The sequence below is a fragment of the Entelurus aequoreus genome, linkage group LG17 (assembly GCF_033978785.1).
Source record: "Entelurus aequoreus isolate RoL-2023_Sb linkage group LG17, RoL_Eaeq_v1.1, whole genome shotgun sequence".
NCBI classification, from domain to species: Eukaryota; Metazoa; Chordata; class Actinopteri; order Syngnathiformes; family Syngnathidae; genus Entelurus; species Entelurus aequoreus.
The window spans coordinates 12207806-12224123 of record NC_084747.1 but is presented as its reverse complement, the minus strand read 5'-3'; the positions used below and the strand labels follow the sequence as shown (position 1 = coordinate 12224123).

At 39.3% G+C, this 16318-nt stretch overlaps 2 protein-coding genes across 4 annotated transcripts in view; both read right to left on the bottom strand.

Annotated features, from left to right (window-relative positions):
- Window positions 1-707: 707 nt before the first annotated feature.
- LOC133632438 (oocyte zinc finger protein XlCOF22-like) lies at window positions 708-8461 on the bottom strand. Of its 3 annotated transcripts, XM_062024848.1 has the most exons (3): window positions 8174-8461; window positions 7308-7483; window positions 2785-2898 (listed from the first exon to the last, which is right to left on the bottom strand). In XM_062024848.1, the coding sequence occupies exons 1-3, from the start codon at window positions 8268-8270 to the stop codon at window positions 2884-2886; spliced, it is 288 nt and encodes a 95-aa protein (XP_061880832.1). In that variant the 5' UTR covers window positions 8271-8461; the 3' UTR covers window positions 2785-2883. The 3 variants fall into 3 exon arrangements, with proteins under 3 accessions (XP_061880829.1, XP_061880830.1, XP_061880832.1); XM_062024845.1 differs by lacking the exon at window positions 7308-7483 and having other exon boundaries at window positions 708-2898; XM_062024846.1 differs by lacking the exon at window positions 7308-7483 and having other exon boundaries at window positions 708-2898; window positions 8170-8249.
- Window positions 8462-12301: 3840 nt separating this feature from the next.
- LOC133632436 (zinc finger protein 501-like) overlaps window positions 12302-16318 on the bottom strand; it is a 5896-nt gene continuing 1879 nt past the window's right edge. The window contains exon 2 of the mRNA XM_062024843.1: window positions 12302-14170. Coding sequence (XP_061880827.1) covers window positions 13239-14170 — 932 coding nt within the window. The 3' untranslated portion in view covers window positions 12302-13238. The remainder of the gene's footprint in view (window positions 14171-16318) is intronic.

Below are 16318 nucleotides of genomic sequence, written 5' to 3'. Positions count from 1 at the left end.
TACGTACGAGAAACGCTAGGCCGTGACAAGGATGGCAACAAAGTCACGACTAGACTTAAAGACAGGGGAGTATATACAAGGCAGGTAATAAACACTGATTGGAACACCTGGGCAGGCATGACGGAAGCAGTGAATTTATTTTGAGAACCTGTTTCAACTTAGTCCGCCCACCTTGTCCAAATCTCCCCAAACTTGTCCCAGTCGTTTGTGCTGCTACGGTTTTCAAGTTATTGTTTTATTTTATTAACATGTAGTTAGCGTGATATCAATCATAATGAGACTCCAACCATGTCCCAATCTCCCCAAACGTGTCCCATTCGTTTGTGCTACAAACATTTTGGTCCAACTGTTATAGTTATTATAGAATTATGATTCATAAATAGTCCCCTATCCCCCATCTCAAAACCTCCCACAAAGTGCCAAACGTTTGTGCTCTCATTCCCCCCAAAAATGATAAAGTTCTGAAAGAGTTTTTGTCACTCTCTTTCTCACTCTCTATGGCTCCTACTTAACCCTACCTATTTATTTCTGTGACCTTTCTGCTTTTTGATCTGTTATTATAAAAAATGTTTAAAAACAAGCTAACTAGCAAACTATGTGTCAGGTTCAAACACTGATGACATCTATTAAACAGGACAAGAAGCAAAGAATCAAACAGAGACAGAATTACATTTGGCACAATTTGAGGAGAAACGTCCGGGCTGTACTCTTGTACGGTCTCCAGCACGCTCTGGCGAAAGATTGTATGCCTCCTCCTTTATTTGGACTTTCCCTGACCACATGGCAACAGCTGCTTCCAAAGGGACGTGGGTCGTAAACAGTGTTGCCTTTGGTTACAGAACAGTTCAAAAGAAAAGGTCGTAAACACTTCACAGAAAAGGTTGTAAAACAGTTCAAAGAAATGTTTGTAAAAGACTTCAAAAAGAGGTTCGTAAAAGAGTTCGAAAAAACGTGTCTGGAACTTGGGCAGATCCTGCCTTCTCTCCGCTTTGTAGTCCTTGGGTTAAAACAATATCTTTCTGTTGATTACAATACATGAAAGAAAACAGAACACCTTCATGTTGCTTCCCCCCCTACACAGTGGAGTTTTACAAGCCTTCTTCTTGGTAGGTTCAAAGACATGTTTTTGCTTTTCGCTGGGAACTCATTGAAACACAAAGTTTTTGTGATAACTTAGATACAATTATTCTAACACAATGAACATGTCGAAAATAATATTACAGTCAATTATTAGACAGAAAACAAAAACAATATGAGAGCAACCTGGGGCATCCTTAATAGTATAATTAAAAATGGCACTAGGAGAGTTTACCCTCGGAAACGTAAATAATGACGATATGAAGGAAGTAGTTGAAAGCTTCAATAATTACTTTTTGACTATTGGACCAAAACCGGAGGAAAGGATTGCAGACACATTATCAATTGAGGACTAAAATTATACCATAGATAGAAAACCCAACTCAATGTTCGTCACGCAAGAGGAAAGAGTTAAAATCGTGACTAATATGTCAATCGAAGACCTCAACTGATTGAAATGGAATTTATATAGAATCAAAAATGTATGGAACAGATCTCAGAACCATTAACGTAGATCAATAACCTGTCATTTCAAACAGGCAAATTCCCAAACAAAATGAAAATAGCAAAAAAAAATCCAGATTTATTAGACTGGAGACAAACACCAATTTACAAATTATACACCTGTTTCTTTACTTCCACAATTTTCTAAAATTGTTGAAAAACTGTTTAATAACAAATTGGATACATTTCACAGAGGTATTCAAGGAGGCCCTGGGTTTGGGTGGATGTCGCCACATATGAGCACCATACCACAAACTTAACAGCTGATTGGTTACTCTCCCTTGTGTGTTCTTACTCTGTCTGCATTATGTTGGATTTTTTTTTACTACAAACTGAACAACTTTAATGTTTTTCTCCGGTGTGTTTCCTCATATGTTGGTCAAACCATGCCTGGAAAAAAAGTGTCTACTACAGACTGAACAACTAAATGTTTTTTCTCTTGTGTGTGTGTTCTCATGTGTTCGGTCAAATTGCACTTCACAGAAAAGCTTTTACGGCACACTGAACAGTTAAATGGTTTTTCTCCTGTGTGTGTTCTCATGTGTGGAATCAAATAGCTGTTTCGAGAAAAGCTTTTACCACAAACTGAGCAAATAAATGGTTTTTGGCCAGTGTGTGTTCTCATGTGTTGAGTGACATTGCACATTGGGGTAAAGAGTTTGCCACAAACGAAACAACGAAATGTTTGATCTCCTGTGTGTGTTCTTCTTATGTGTTCAGTCAAATAGCTCTTTATCGAAAAGCTTTTCCCACAAACTGAGCAATTAAATTTGTTTTCTCCTGTGTGTGTTTTCATGTGTACAGTCAAAATGCTATTTTGAGAAAAGCTTTTACTACAAACCGAACACTGAAATGGTTTCTCTCCTGTGTGTGTTCTCATGTGTTGAGTGAAATTGTACTTTTTGGTAAAGCTTTTCGCACAAACTGAGCAGCTCAAATGCGTTTTACCTCTCTTCTTTTTAGAGCGTTTAGAGTGTTTGTTGTCAGTGTGAGTCCTCATATCACCTTCACAGTCTGTATCGCTGCTCAAAGTTACTTCAACCTCGTCTTCAGCCTCACTATCTGAAAGCGAAGTTAAGAGGTTGTCTGCATGGGGTTTCTCTTCATCATCTCCAGTCTTCACAGAGACAACAGTCAGTGGCAACTTGGTGAGATCAGCCTCCTCTCGTCCTAGAAGACACTCTCCCTCCTGAGTGATGCAGAGTTCCTCCTCTTCCTTTTTAATGAAGGGTGGTTGTGGAGTCTCCTGCTTCAAAGTGGAGCTCCCTCCTGACGGAATGGGAAGTTCTTCTGGTTGACCAGTCAGCTGCTGGATGTCTATAACACACAAACAAACACACTTTAGCTTACAAATAATCCATTAGATGTTTAAACACGTACTGGAGGAGCAAACTTCAGCACAACAGGAGGATGTTGGTGAATAGGTAGTGTATATCTCACATTCTGTATTGTGTTTTGGAAAAAAGTTAACATAAATGCTACTTAATTCATTTAAAAAATAATACAAAAGAAAACAAATTTGTATGCATATGTAAACGTATTCAGTTATAAACATTCATTAATTTTCTTCTTTCATACATGGATCTAAACTTCACCACTGCCTGTATTTTTCTATATTTTCATTTATTAAGTTGTAGGTGTATTTATTTTAGTATAAAAGTGTAAAAAGTTTTTTGCTTCGGTGATGAAATTATGATAATGGTGTGCCAGGGCATACGTGCATTTGACAATTTTAATTGATTATTCTCACCTGTATGTAGATCATCAGTCGTTTAAAAACCGCCACATCTGCACTTTCATGGCAAATAATGCCAACAAACTTAGAATTTGGCAAGTTAGTTTCAATGTCATTTAATAGCGTGGCACTCAATGCCTCTAGCGTTTCATCTCTGGCTTGGTGATGGCCGTAAGCTGTGTGTTCCCCTTTAAGAATGGCAGTATGTGGGGTGAGTGACGTGTTTAAGTGAGTGGGCAAGTTAGGAGAGGGAGCGCTAGCATGTTCAGGAGTGGTAATAGAATGGTGGATGTCCGCTCGGCTTTGTGGAAAACATAAATAAAGAGTTGTAACAAATCGATGGCCTCATCATTCCCTGGCGCTCCTCGACCACGGTCTGGGAGCTGACAAGCAGGAAAAGTGCAACATGATGTTTCTTGGTGCCTGGTGAGGCTGGATCTTTGAAAATCAGTGCACCAGGTGGTAAAGATGTTCTTTTTCTTAGCCCGTTTACATGGCGTGCAAAACATCTTTCCATCGTCATAAGTGAGCCATTTGCTGAAAAGTGGCTCCTGAAGCCACTTTTCATTGAAGCTTCGCTTCTTGGGTTTATTGCTTGCCATGATGAACACAATAACACGTAATGTAGTATTTGTGATCGGTATCATTTCGGCGAATCAAAGTTTAAGAAATTGTACCGGAAAGTGCTTTATTTTGAAGTCGACCAATAATTAATAATTAAGAATTTGACCCGGAAAATACAAACTTAAACAAAACACCACTGGAAAGCGATAATCGATTAAAAAACAACAACAAGCAAATCGGCCCTGTGATGAGGTGGCGACTTGTCCAGGGTGTACACCGCCTTCCGCCCGAATGCCCCCCCCCCCCCCCCCGCGACCCCGAAAGGGACAAGCGGTAGAAAATGCGTGGAAAACAAGCAAACAAAAACAAAATCTGCGTCCGGGGGACACACAGACTTCCGGAAATACGCGTCCTTTCTGATTTCAATGCGTAAAAAGACACAAAAAGTGCGTTAACGCCAGCACTGCTATGGGTACCTGCTGTTGTGCATTTGGGATCTGCATAAGTCCTGAAAAACTGAAGTCAAAGCGTGTTGCAGAGGAAGACATTTTGCCTGCTATTCACACAGAATGTTCAGAAGGGAAAAACCATCACGCTCCAACATATCAAATCGTATCACCCCTGAACCGCCATTGTAACCTACGCCAGAGAAGCCGCCCCAAAACCAGTCGCAGAGAAAGGTGCATGTGCACAATTTACATTTGAAAAATAATTGCTATTACTAAATTGATCAGTTATCGGTAGAAGCAGGTGTTTCAGCTTGTTCTGTCTTCCAATGACTATACAAACTGGAGTGTAGATGTGGCGGTTTTTAAACGACTGATGATATACATACAGGTGAGAATAATCAATTCAATTGGTCATATGTATGTATGCCCTGGCACACCGTTATCATTTCATGCCTGAAGCAAAAAACGTTTTACACTTTTATACTGAAATAAATACACCTATAACTTATTAAATGAACATACAGAAAAACTACCAGCAGCGGTAAAGTTTAGATCCATGAAGGAAAGAAGAAAGTGAATGAATGTTTATAACTGAATACATTTACATATGCATAAAACATTGTTTTCTTTTGTATTATTTAATGAATTAATTATGACAACCTTTTTCCAAAACACAATATAGAATGTGAGATACAACAGGATAATGCATACATTTATCATTTGTTTTTAAAACGCTTACAAAAAAGTGGGACCCCAAAAATGTACTGCAGGACTCAATTTTTATGACTTGATGGGGTCCCCGGGACCCCATTTTGAAAAAAATTCCTAGCGCCAACACTATACAACGCATATCGTTACTTAAACGGTGCAGTCATTGTCTTTATGTGTCATTGAATAAAGGCATACTGTTTGATCTGGTGAGTTATACAAATAAGAGCCAAAGCAAATATCCTTAGCACCCATGTAAAAAACTCAAAATCAAGGGGTTAGCTTCCTGTTGGATGGCATTTTTTGCATTTTACTACAAGAAACAAACAATGGATCAGTAAACTGATACATGGAGAAGGTTTAGGATAGTGGTTAGAGCAGGGGTCACCAACGCGGTGCCCGCGGGCACCAGGTAGCCCATAAGGACCAGATGAGTAGCCCGCTGGCCTGTTCTAAAAATAGCCCAAATAGCAGCACTTACCAGTGAGCTGCCTCTATTTTTTAAATTGTATTTATTTACTAGCGAGCTGGTCTCGCTTTGCCCGACATTTTTAATTCTAAGAGAGACAAAACTCAAATAGAATTTGAAAATCCAAGAAAATATTTTAAAGACTTGGTCTTCACTTGTTTAAATAAATTCATTAATTTTTTTTTTACTTTGCTTCTTATAACTTTCAGAAAGACAATTTTAGAGAAAAAATACAACCTTAAAAATGATTTTAGGATTTTTAAACACATATACCTTTTTACCTTTTAAATTCCTTCCTTTTCTTTCCTGACAATTTAAATCAATGTTCAAGTAAATGTATTTTTTTTAATCATAAAGAATAAAAAAAATACATTTTAATTTAATTCTTCATTTTAGCTTCTGTTTTTTCGACGAAGAATATTTGTGAAATATTTCTTCAAACTTATTATGATTAAAATTCAAAAAAATTACTCTGGCAAATCTAGAAAATCTGTAGAATCAAATTTAAATCTTATTTCAAAGTCTTTTGAATTTATATTAAAATTTTTGTTCTGGAAAATCTAGAAGAAATAATGATTTGTCTTTGTTAGAAATATAGCTTGGTCCAATGTGTTATATATTCTAACAAAGTGTAGATTGGATTTTAACCTATTTAATCAAAATTGTAAAATTATCTTAATCAGGAAAAATTACTAATGATTTTTAAGTTTTTCTCTTCTTTTTTTCGGTTGAATTTTGAATTTTAAAGAGTCGAAATTGAAGATAAACTATGTTTCAAAATTTAATTGTAATTTTTTTTCGTGTTTTCTCCTCTTTTAAACCGTTCAATTAAGTGTAAATATCATTAATTATTAATAATAACATAGAGTTAAAGGTAAATTGAGCAAATTGGCTATTTCTGGCAATTTATTTAAGTGTGTATCAAACTGGTAGCCCTTCGCATTAATCAGTACCCAAGAAGTAGCTCTTGGTTTCAAAAAGGTTGGTGACCCCTGGGTTAGAGTGTCCGCCCTGAGATTGGTAGGTTGTGAGTTCAAACCCCGGCCGAGTCATACCAAAGCCTGCTTGGCACTCAGCATGAAGGGTTGGAATTGGGGGTTAAATCACCAAAAATGATGCCCAGGCGTGCCCACCGCTGCTGTTCACTGCTCCCCTCACCTCCCAGGGGGTGATCAAGGGTGATGGGCCAAATGCAGGGAATATTTTCGCCACACCTAGTGTGTGTGTGTGACAATCGTTGGTACTTCAACTTTTTAACTTAATTTACAGGCAGCAGTAAAGTTTAGATCCATGAAGGAAAGAAGAAAGTGAATGAATGTTTATAACTGAATACATTTACATATGCATAAAAATGTGTTTTCTTTTGTGTTATTTTTTTAATGAATTCATTATGACAACCTTTTTCCAAAACACAATACAGAATGTGAGATATAACAGGACGGTGGGACAGGGGTTAGTGCATGTGCCTCACAATACGAAAGTCCTGAGTTAAGTTAAAGTACCAATGATTGTCACACACACACTAGGTGTGGTGAAATGTGTCCTCTGCATTTGACCCATCCCCTTGTTCACCCCCTGAGAGGTGAGGGGAGCAGTGGGCAGCAGCAGTGCCGCGCCCGGGAATCATTTTTAGTGATTTAACCCCCAATTCCAACCCTTGATGCTGAGTGCCAAGCAGGGAGGTAATGGGTCCCATTTTCATAGTCTTTGGTATGACTCTGCCAGGGTTTGAACTCACAACCTACCGATCTCAGGGCGGACACTCTAACCACTAGGCCACTGTGCAGTCCTGAGTTCTAACCTGGGCTCGGGATCTTTCTGTGTGGAGTTTGCATGTTCTCCCCGTGACTGCGTGGGTTCCCTCCGGGTACTCCGGCTTCCTCCCACCTCCAAAGACATGCACCTTGGAATAGGCCCCTCCCACCTCCAAAGACATGCACCTGGGGATAGGCTCCTCCCACCTCCAAAGACATGCACCTGGGGATAGGTTGATTGGCAACACTGAATGGTCCCTAGTGTGTGAATGTGAGTGTGAATGTTGTCTGTCTATCTGGGTTGGCCCTGTGATGAGGTGGCGACTTGTCCAGGGTGTACCCCGCCTTCCGCCCGATTGTAGCTGAGATAGGCTCCGGCACCTCCCGCGACCCCAAAAGGGACAAGCGGTAGAAAATGGATGGATATAACAGGATAATGCATACATTTATCATTTGTTTTTAAAACGGTGACAAAAAAGTGGGACCCCAAAAATTTACTGTGGGACCCCATTGTTATGACTTGATGGGGTCCCTGGGACCCCCATTTTGAAAATTCCTAGCGCTAACACTGTGACGTTTGTTATTGTTTCCCACAAAAGCACTTCAATTGATGTAGACAAAGTTTAGCCAGTGGACTTCGACTAAAAGCGTATTTAAATTGCGTTTTCACACAACTTTGTCTTACACTTCGCCAGCTAACTATCTCACCGAGTTGAGATCGCAGCCACATATTGTCCAACTTTTGCATTCTTCCATCTCCTCTGATGTGAACTCCACTGCCTTCTTCAAGCTAACAATCATGGCGGCTCTTTCTTTACATTCTTCAACAAGGACGGCTAACTTCTTTTAACGCTCTTTTCGGGGTTTACGATAGCCCCAAAAATTACGTTGTTGGAAACTTCAACTCACTCACATTCATCTGCAGTTTTCGTCTTTTTCTCCGTTAGTGATTGTCTTTCATGTTCTCTTTTAGCGGACGTCGCCGTCTTAGCATAGCAGTAGTCGTCCATCTTCTATCACGTCTTCAATCTTCACTTCAGATAACACTCCATCGCTCCAAATTCAACTTCCGTTTCTTGGTGTTAGAAAAATCAAGTATTTGAGGTATTTCTAGACATATTTTCTGTTATATTGTAAGTTTTGAACTTCTCCAGGAAGCCACAGCCGCCGAGTCCGCCATCGAAGTCGCTACCGGAAACACGGTCGGTTCTGCGCATGTGCAGTAGGGATGTGCGTATCAATCCTGTGGTATCGATATATCGATACTCACACGCTACTCATTTGGCATCACTTTTCTGAAAAAAGTATCGATATAAACCAAAAAACGGCGTGTGGGGGGTGCAAGCATCACTTTCAGATGTTTTTGATGACTTACTTAACTTCCTATGTGCTGGGACACCCCTGTACCTGGCAGAGTATAGAGCTGGCCCAGTCACGTGACAGGAGACAGCCAATGAGCGTCGTCAACGTGCAACACACACACAGCCTGCCGACAGCGATGCAGCCAGGCATATCCAGTGTTGTCCAATTGTTGACTTAAAACAGGCATTGTTGTTTTGTTTTTTTTAGTAATGTTTACTGAATATTTTTGTTTAAATGATTATCCTAAATTCAAATAATTTCCACACAGGGGAATTTACTGTTAGTTGAAAATTGCTTGAATATTTAAAACAAGGTAAGAAAGAGATACAATTTAGAGATTCTTCATCTTTGCATTACAGTTTAATTTTTTTCCAAGAAAATCTTGAATATATTAATATAGATTGAATGTGATTTTGGTTTTAATCTGTAACATGATTTCTTACATTTCGAAAACATTAGCCTATTTCATATTTCATTAATTGCTAATTATATAACAAACTTAAAAAAATAACTGCAGCTTCTTGCAATTCGGATTTGACTGTTAATTGGAAAGCCCTAATATTTAATTATTATTATATATAATATATCCATCCATCCATTTTCTACCGCTTATTCCCTTTGGGGTCGCGGGGGCCCTGGAGCCTATCTCAGCTACAATCGGGTGGAAGGCGGGGTACACCCTGGACAAGTCACCACCTCATCGCACTATATAATATATAGTTATTATTATATATAATATTTAATTTATTTTTCATATTTATGTTATTTATTTTAATTTTACTTTTATTATATATTGACCATAATAAATGTGGTATAAATGGTCTGTATTTGTCTTGTGATTTGTCTTAAATTATAACAATAGTAATAATATTTTTGACTGACAAAAAATTGCCAATAAGAAATTATTGGTATCGGTATCGATGAAAATGCAAGAAAAAGTATCGGTATCGTATCGAATCCTAAAAGTGTGGTATCGCCCATCCCTAATGTGCAGGGGCAATGTCGTTGTTTTCGTTCCATTTTTACGACAGTTTCAGCGAAGTCTGTAATGTTTAAATGCATTATTTATTTTACTAATAAAATAAAAAGCACATGTTATAGAAAAAGAAAAAAACATATGAAAATTATAAGAAAAAGAAAAATGGACATGGGCTAGATAAGAAAAATAATATGTTAATCATCACTTTATTCCAGACACAAACATGGTTCATAGTACACTAAAACAATAAGAAAAGACAACAAAACAGCACCATTAAAACAAATAATGATTAACCCTTGTGTAATGTTCATATTGTTGTTACTCAGCCAGCGTTTGTGGGTCTGATGGACCCATTGCATTTTGTGGATTTTAAAGGCCTACTGAAAGCCACTACTACCGACCACGCAGTCTGATAGTTTATATATCAATGATGAAATCGTAACATTGCAACACATGCCAATACGGCCGGGTTAACTTATAAAGTGCAATTTTAAATTTACCGGGGAACTTCCGGTTCAAAACGCCTTTGGAGGATGACGTATGCGCGTGACGTAGCCAGTTTAACAGAGGTATGGCTTCCCTATTGAAGCCAATACGAAATAGCTGTTTTCATTTCATAATTCCACAGTATTCTGGACATCTGTGTTGGTGAATCTGTTGCAATTTGTTCATTGCATTATGGAGAAAGAAGCTGAGCAAGCAAAGAAGAAAGTCGGTGCGAAGCGGAGTATTTTGCTAGGGAAGTCAGCAACACAACACAGTCGGTGTTTCATTGTTTACATTCCCGAAAGATGCAGTCAAGATCGAAGAACTCAGACAACAGAGACTCTTACCAGGAGGACTTTGACTTCGTTAACAGACGCAGACGCGATACCGTGAGTACGCTTCCAAACATTTGATCGCTTGCTATAACTAGCTCGAGCTAGTAGCTAGGAGCTAGCATAACAAACACCTAGGTGTTTTGTTATGCTTAATTTGTGGCATATTAAATATAAGCCTGGTTGTGTTGTGGCTAATAGAGTATATATATGTCTTGTGTTTATTTACTGTTGTAGTCATTCCCAGCTGAATATCAGGTCCCACCCGCGCGCTTCCAAACATTTGATTGCTTGCCTGTACGTGCGTGTCATGTACGTAACTTTGGTTAAATATATAAGCTTTATGAACCTTGGGTTAGGTGAACGGTTCTTTGGGCTGAGTGAGTGTGTAGTGCAGGTGTTTGAATTGTATTGGCGGGTTATATATACGGGATCCCGTCCATATTACCCGCTCGAGCTATAACTAGCTCGAGCTAGTAGCTAGGAGCTAGGAGCTAGCATAACAAACACCTAGGTGTTTTTATGTGGGATTAATTTGTGGCATATTAAATATAAGCCTGGTTGTGTTGTGGCTAATAGAGTATATATATGTCTTGTGTTTATTTACTGTTGTAGTCATTCCCAGCTGAATATCAGGTCACCCCCGGCTCTCACAGCATCTTCCCTATCTGAATAGCTTCAACTCCCCACTAGTCCTTCACTTGCACTTTACTCATCCACAAATCTTTCATCCTCGCTCAAATTAATGGGGAAATCGTCGCTTTCTCGGTCCGAATCTCTCTCACTTCATGCGGCCATCATTGTAAACAATAGGGAACTTTGCGTATATGTTCAACTGACTACGTCACGCTACTTCCGGTAGGGGCAAGCCTTTTTTTTATCAGATACCAAAAGTTGCGATCTTTATCGTCGTTGTTTTATACAAAATCCTTTCAGCAAAAATATGGCAATATCGCGAAATGATCAAGTATGACACATAGAATAGATCTGCTATCCCCGTTTAAATAAAAAAATAATAATTTCAGTAGGCCTTTAATGCCTCACAATCAAACACTTTTATGTTAAAATACTGAACAGATGTTCAGTATTTTAACATAAAAATGTTTGGGGGTGTGGGGGGGTCCAAAACAGTCACCAGAGTATGACAGTCACAAAAGAAAAATATCTTCAGTAGTTGCCATGAGGTAATAAAGCGAGATATTCAAACACAACTACTATACAGTAAAGGTAAATATTAGGGATGTCCGATAATGGCTTTTTGCCAATATCCGATATTCCGATATTGTCCAACTCTTTAATTACCGATACCGATATCAACCGATATATGCAGTCGTGGAATTAACACATTATTATGCCTAATTTGGACAACCAGGTATGGTGAAGATAAGGTACTTTTTAAAAAAATTAGTAAAATAAGATAAATAAATTAAAAACATTTTCTTGAATAAAAAAGAAAGTACAACAATATAAAAACAGTTACATAGAAACTAGTAATGAATGAAAATTAGTAAAATTAACTGTTAAAGGTTAGTACTATTAGTGGACCAGCAGCACGCACAATCATGTGTGCTTACGGACTGTATCCCTTGCAGACTGTATTGATATATATTGATATATAATGTAGGAACCAGAATATTAATAACAGAAAGAAACAACCCTTTTGTGTGAATGAGTGTAAATGGGGGAGGGAGGTTTTTTGGGTTGGTGCACTAATTGTAAGTGTATCTTGTGTTTTTTATGTTGATGTAATTTAAAAAAAAAAAAAAAAAACGATACCGATACCGATAATAAAAAACCGATACCGATAATTTCCGATATTACATTTTAACGCATATATCGGCCGATAATATCGGCAGGCCGATATTATCGGACATCTCTAGTAAATACGAAGATCCACACATGACGTGTCTACATACAACAGGAAGTGAACCCACCTGACGTCACATAAACCAAAATAATTCCATAAAATGGAAGACCATAAATATATTTTAACATTCAAAAACTAAAATATAGCTATATTGTATGTGTTTTTTTGTTGTTTTTTAATGTATAATAATTGGTTTAAAGACTTCAGTGTTGGCTTGAGGACTCGAGCATATTGTGGGCAAACAAGCGTATTCCTAGCAAGGAGCCAAATTAAAGTCACATACATGCGCTGTTCTCACCTGTGGAAATGGTTCCAATAGGGATTTTGGTAATTGTAAATGACTCAATTCGATTCTGATTCTTAGGGGAAATAAATATTCTGTATGATGCTTCGAAAAGCCTTCTGCCTTATGGAACTTGTCATTAAACCAGGGTTGAGTATAGCAAACTCTTGAGCGTCAGTCTTATTACTTCTCAGCCAGTCTTCATGATGGCCCTTCACATCCCCAAGAACATTCATTTCAGATTTTGGGTGGAGTTCTTGGATAGGGACAACCGAATTATCATCTGATGTTGGTCTGTAGACACAAAATATAAACACCAGGCGACCTGGAAGGTGTAGTTTCAGGCAGATCGATTCATGATGTTGGTGTTCAAAGTCAGGCATTCTAGAGGTGGTACATCATCACTGAAGAACACTACAATTCCTCCCCAGCTAGAATCATCATGCGTGTCTCGTCTGAAGAAGGAGTAACCAAGCACTACAAGCCTCATTTTACTATTCAGGAGCGTTTGAAATACTCAGAAGACATGAGGTCATGTAGAGATAAGATAATGCTTGAGATAATCCCACTTTGTATGAAGACTTCTGATATTTGTAAAAGAAGCAGTGAATTTACCTTGAAAAACTTGCCACATTTGAGCAACATTCCACAAACTGCAAAGCTGATTGGTTAATCTCCTGTGTGTGTTTTTAAATGTCTTATTGCGACTGCATTATGATGGAATCTTTTACTACAAACCGAACAAGTGAAAGGTTTTTCTCCAGTGTGTATCATTTTGTGTTGAGCCAAACCTTGTCTGGAAAAATAGCTTTTACCACAAACTGAACAATTAAATGGATTCTCTCCTGTGTGTGTTCTCATGTGTTGGGTCAAATAGCTGTTTCGAGAAAAGCTATTACCGCAAAATGAGCAACTGAATGGTTTTTGTCCAGTGTGCGTTATCATGTGTTGAGTTAAATGCCACTTTTTGGTAAAGCTTTTATCACAAACTGAGCATTTAAATGGTTTTTCTCCTGTGTGCGTTCTCGTGTGTTCAGTCAAACTGCTCTTTTGACAAAAGCTTTTGCCACAAACTGAACAATTAAATGGTTTTTCTCCTGTATGTGTTCTCAGGTGCTCAGTCAAACTGCTCTTTAGAGAGAAACTTTTACCACAAACTGAACAAATAAATGGTTTTTCTCCCTTGTGTGCTCTCATGTGTTGAGTCAAATTGCTCTTCCTAGTAAAACTTTTAGCACAAACTGAGCAGCTCAAACGTTTTTTGCCTGTCTTTTTTTTAGAGCATTCAGGGTGTTTGTTGTCAATGTGAGTCCTCATATCACCTTCACAGTCTGTATCGCTGCTCAAAGGTTTTTTAACCTCGTCTTCAGCCTCACTATCTGATAGTGGAGCTAAGAGGTTGTCTGGTTGTGGTTTCTCTTCATCATATTCAGTCTTCACAGAGAGAATACTCAGTGGAAACTTGGTGTAATCAGCTTCCTCTCGTCCTAGAAGACACTCTCCCTCCTGAGTGATGCAGAGTTCCTCCTCCTCCTTTTTAATGTGGGGTGGCTGCGACTGAGGGGGAAGTTCTTCTGGATGACCAATCAGCTGCTGAAGGTCTGTTGGACAAACAACACAAACACACTTTAGTTCAGACATGATTCATGAAATGTTTCTCCTTGGATATAAATACTTTTTCCAACAAATTAGAATACATCTTTAATTTCCTAACGTCAGAATGGATGGATGGATTTTAAAAACTATTATTACTGCATTTTTTTTAAGTCATGTTTTGGGACAATTGTCACGGAAAGACAACTTCCACACCTTTGCTTGGCAAAGTGTCGCTGTACTGCTAACTCGCTGGTGAGCAAACATTGTATCCGAGACCTTCGTATCTGGACTACAAATGGGCGATATAGCCTAAAATCTACATCGCCATATATATCGCAGCCTCCTGCGATAATGATATACATCCCAATATATGATTTGGCATATAAATGGCAATAGAACCATTTTAAAACATGTTATTATTATATTATTTGGTTCAAACTATTATGACTCTGCTTATTATTATACTGTTAGCATCTGCTTACTTTCTGTTATAGCATGTTTCCATCTACACTTCTGTTAAATTGTAATGATAATTTTTTCTTCTGTTGTTTGGATACTTTACATTATTTTAGGTTATACTGTAAATTTGGGTATGGATCCAATAGCAAGGCAGTATCGGTCATATCAATGCTGAATACTGATACTTCACATTCTCAACAGCATTGAACGATTCCATTTTTGATCACAATTATAATCAGACAAAAACACAGGATGGCAGTGTAACAATATTTATTAAATATTTAAATAATGACCTACTATTGGCTCTTATTTAAATCATTTGGTTTTGGCCCTTAAAGTCCATCCATCCATCCATCTTCTTCTGCTTTTCCGAGGTCGGGTCACGGGGGCAGCAGCCTAAGCAGGGAAGCCCAGACTTCCCTCTCCCCAGCCACTTCATCCAGCTCCTCCAGGTGGATCCCGAGGCGTTCCCAGGCCAGCCGAGAGACATAGTCTTCCCAACGTGCCCTGGGTCTTCCCCGTGGCCTCCTACCGGTCGGACATCCTGACCAGATGCCCGAACCACCTCATCTGGCTCCTCTCCATGTGGAGGAGCAGCGGCTTTACTTTGAGCTCCTCCCGGATGACAGAGCTTCTCACCCTATCTCTAAGGGAGAGCCCCGCCACCCGGCGGAGGAAACTAATTCGGCCGCTTGTACCCGTGATCTTGTCCTTTCGGTCATAACCCAAAGCTCATGACCATAGGTGAGGATGGGAACGTAGATCGACCGGTAAATGGAGAGCTTTGCCTTCCGGCTCAGCTCCTTCTTCACCACAACTGAACCATATAGCGTCCGCATTACTGAATACGCCGCACCGATCCGCCTGTCGATCTCACGATCCACTCTTCCCTCACTCGTGAACAAGACTCCGAGGTACTTGAACTCCTCCACTTGGGGCAAGAACTCCTCCCCAACCCGGAGATGGCACTCCACCCTTTTCCGGGCGAGAGCCATGGACTCGGACTTGGAGGTGCTGATTCCCATCCCAGTCGCTTCACACTCGGCTGCGAACTGATCCAGTGAGAGCTGAAGATCCTGGCCAGATGAAGCCATCAGGACCACATCATCTGCAAAAAGCAGAGACCTAATCCTGAAGCCACCAAACCGGATCCCCTCAACGCCTTGACTGCGCCTAGAAATTCTGTCCATAAAAGTTAGGAACAGAATGGATGACAAAGGGCAGCCTTGGCGGAGTCCAACCCTCACTGGAAACATGTCCGACTTACTGCCGGCAATGCAGACCGAACTCTGACACTGATCATACAGGGAGCGGACCGCCACAATCAGACAGTCCGATACCCCATACTCTCTGAGCACTCCCCACAGGACTTCCCGGGGTACACGGTCGAATGCCTTCTCCAAGTCCACAGCCCTTAAAGTCCAGGGACTTATTTCCTAAGTTTAAAACAATAACAAAAACAAATATATTTTCTGATAATAAATATATCAATCTAATAATTGTAGTATCAACTATGTACGGGTCTAATACTTAGCATCGTTAGTCGATTTTTGAATCGATCCAGGCATTTTCTTTACATTAGAGAGCACTAGCATGCTGTTAGCAGTTAGCATGGCTTATCTTATGGCAGGGGTGTCACACTCGTTTTCAATGGCAATTACGGCTGCCGTTAGAGGGTTGTCTTTAGCTGTAAA

What these genes read in the sequence shown, in the direction of transcription:
- LOC133632438 (XM_062024845.1), bottom strand. Translation starts at nt 8,270, where the DNA reads ATGGACGACTACTGCTATGCTAAGACGGCGACGTCCGCTAAAAGAGAA. An exon ending in GACGAAAACTGCAGATGAAT is followed by an intron (nt 2,899 to 8,173) that starts GTGAGTGAGTTG and finishes TGTGTGTTATAG; the next exon opens with ACATCCAGCAGCTGACTGGT.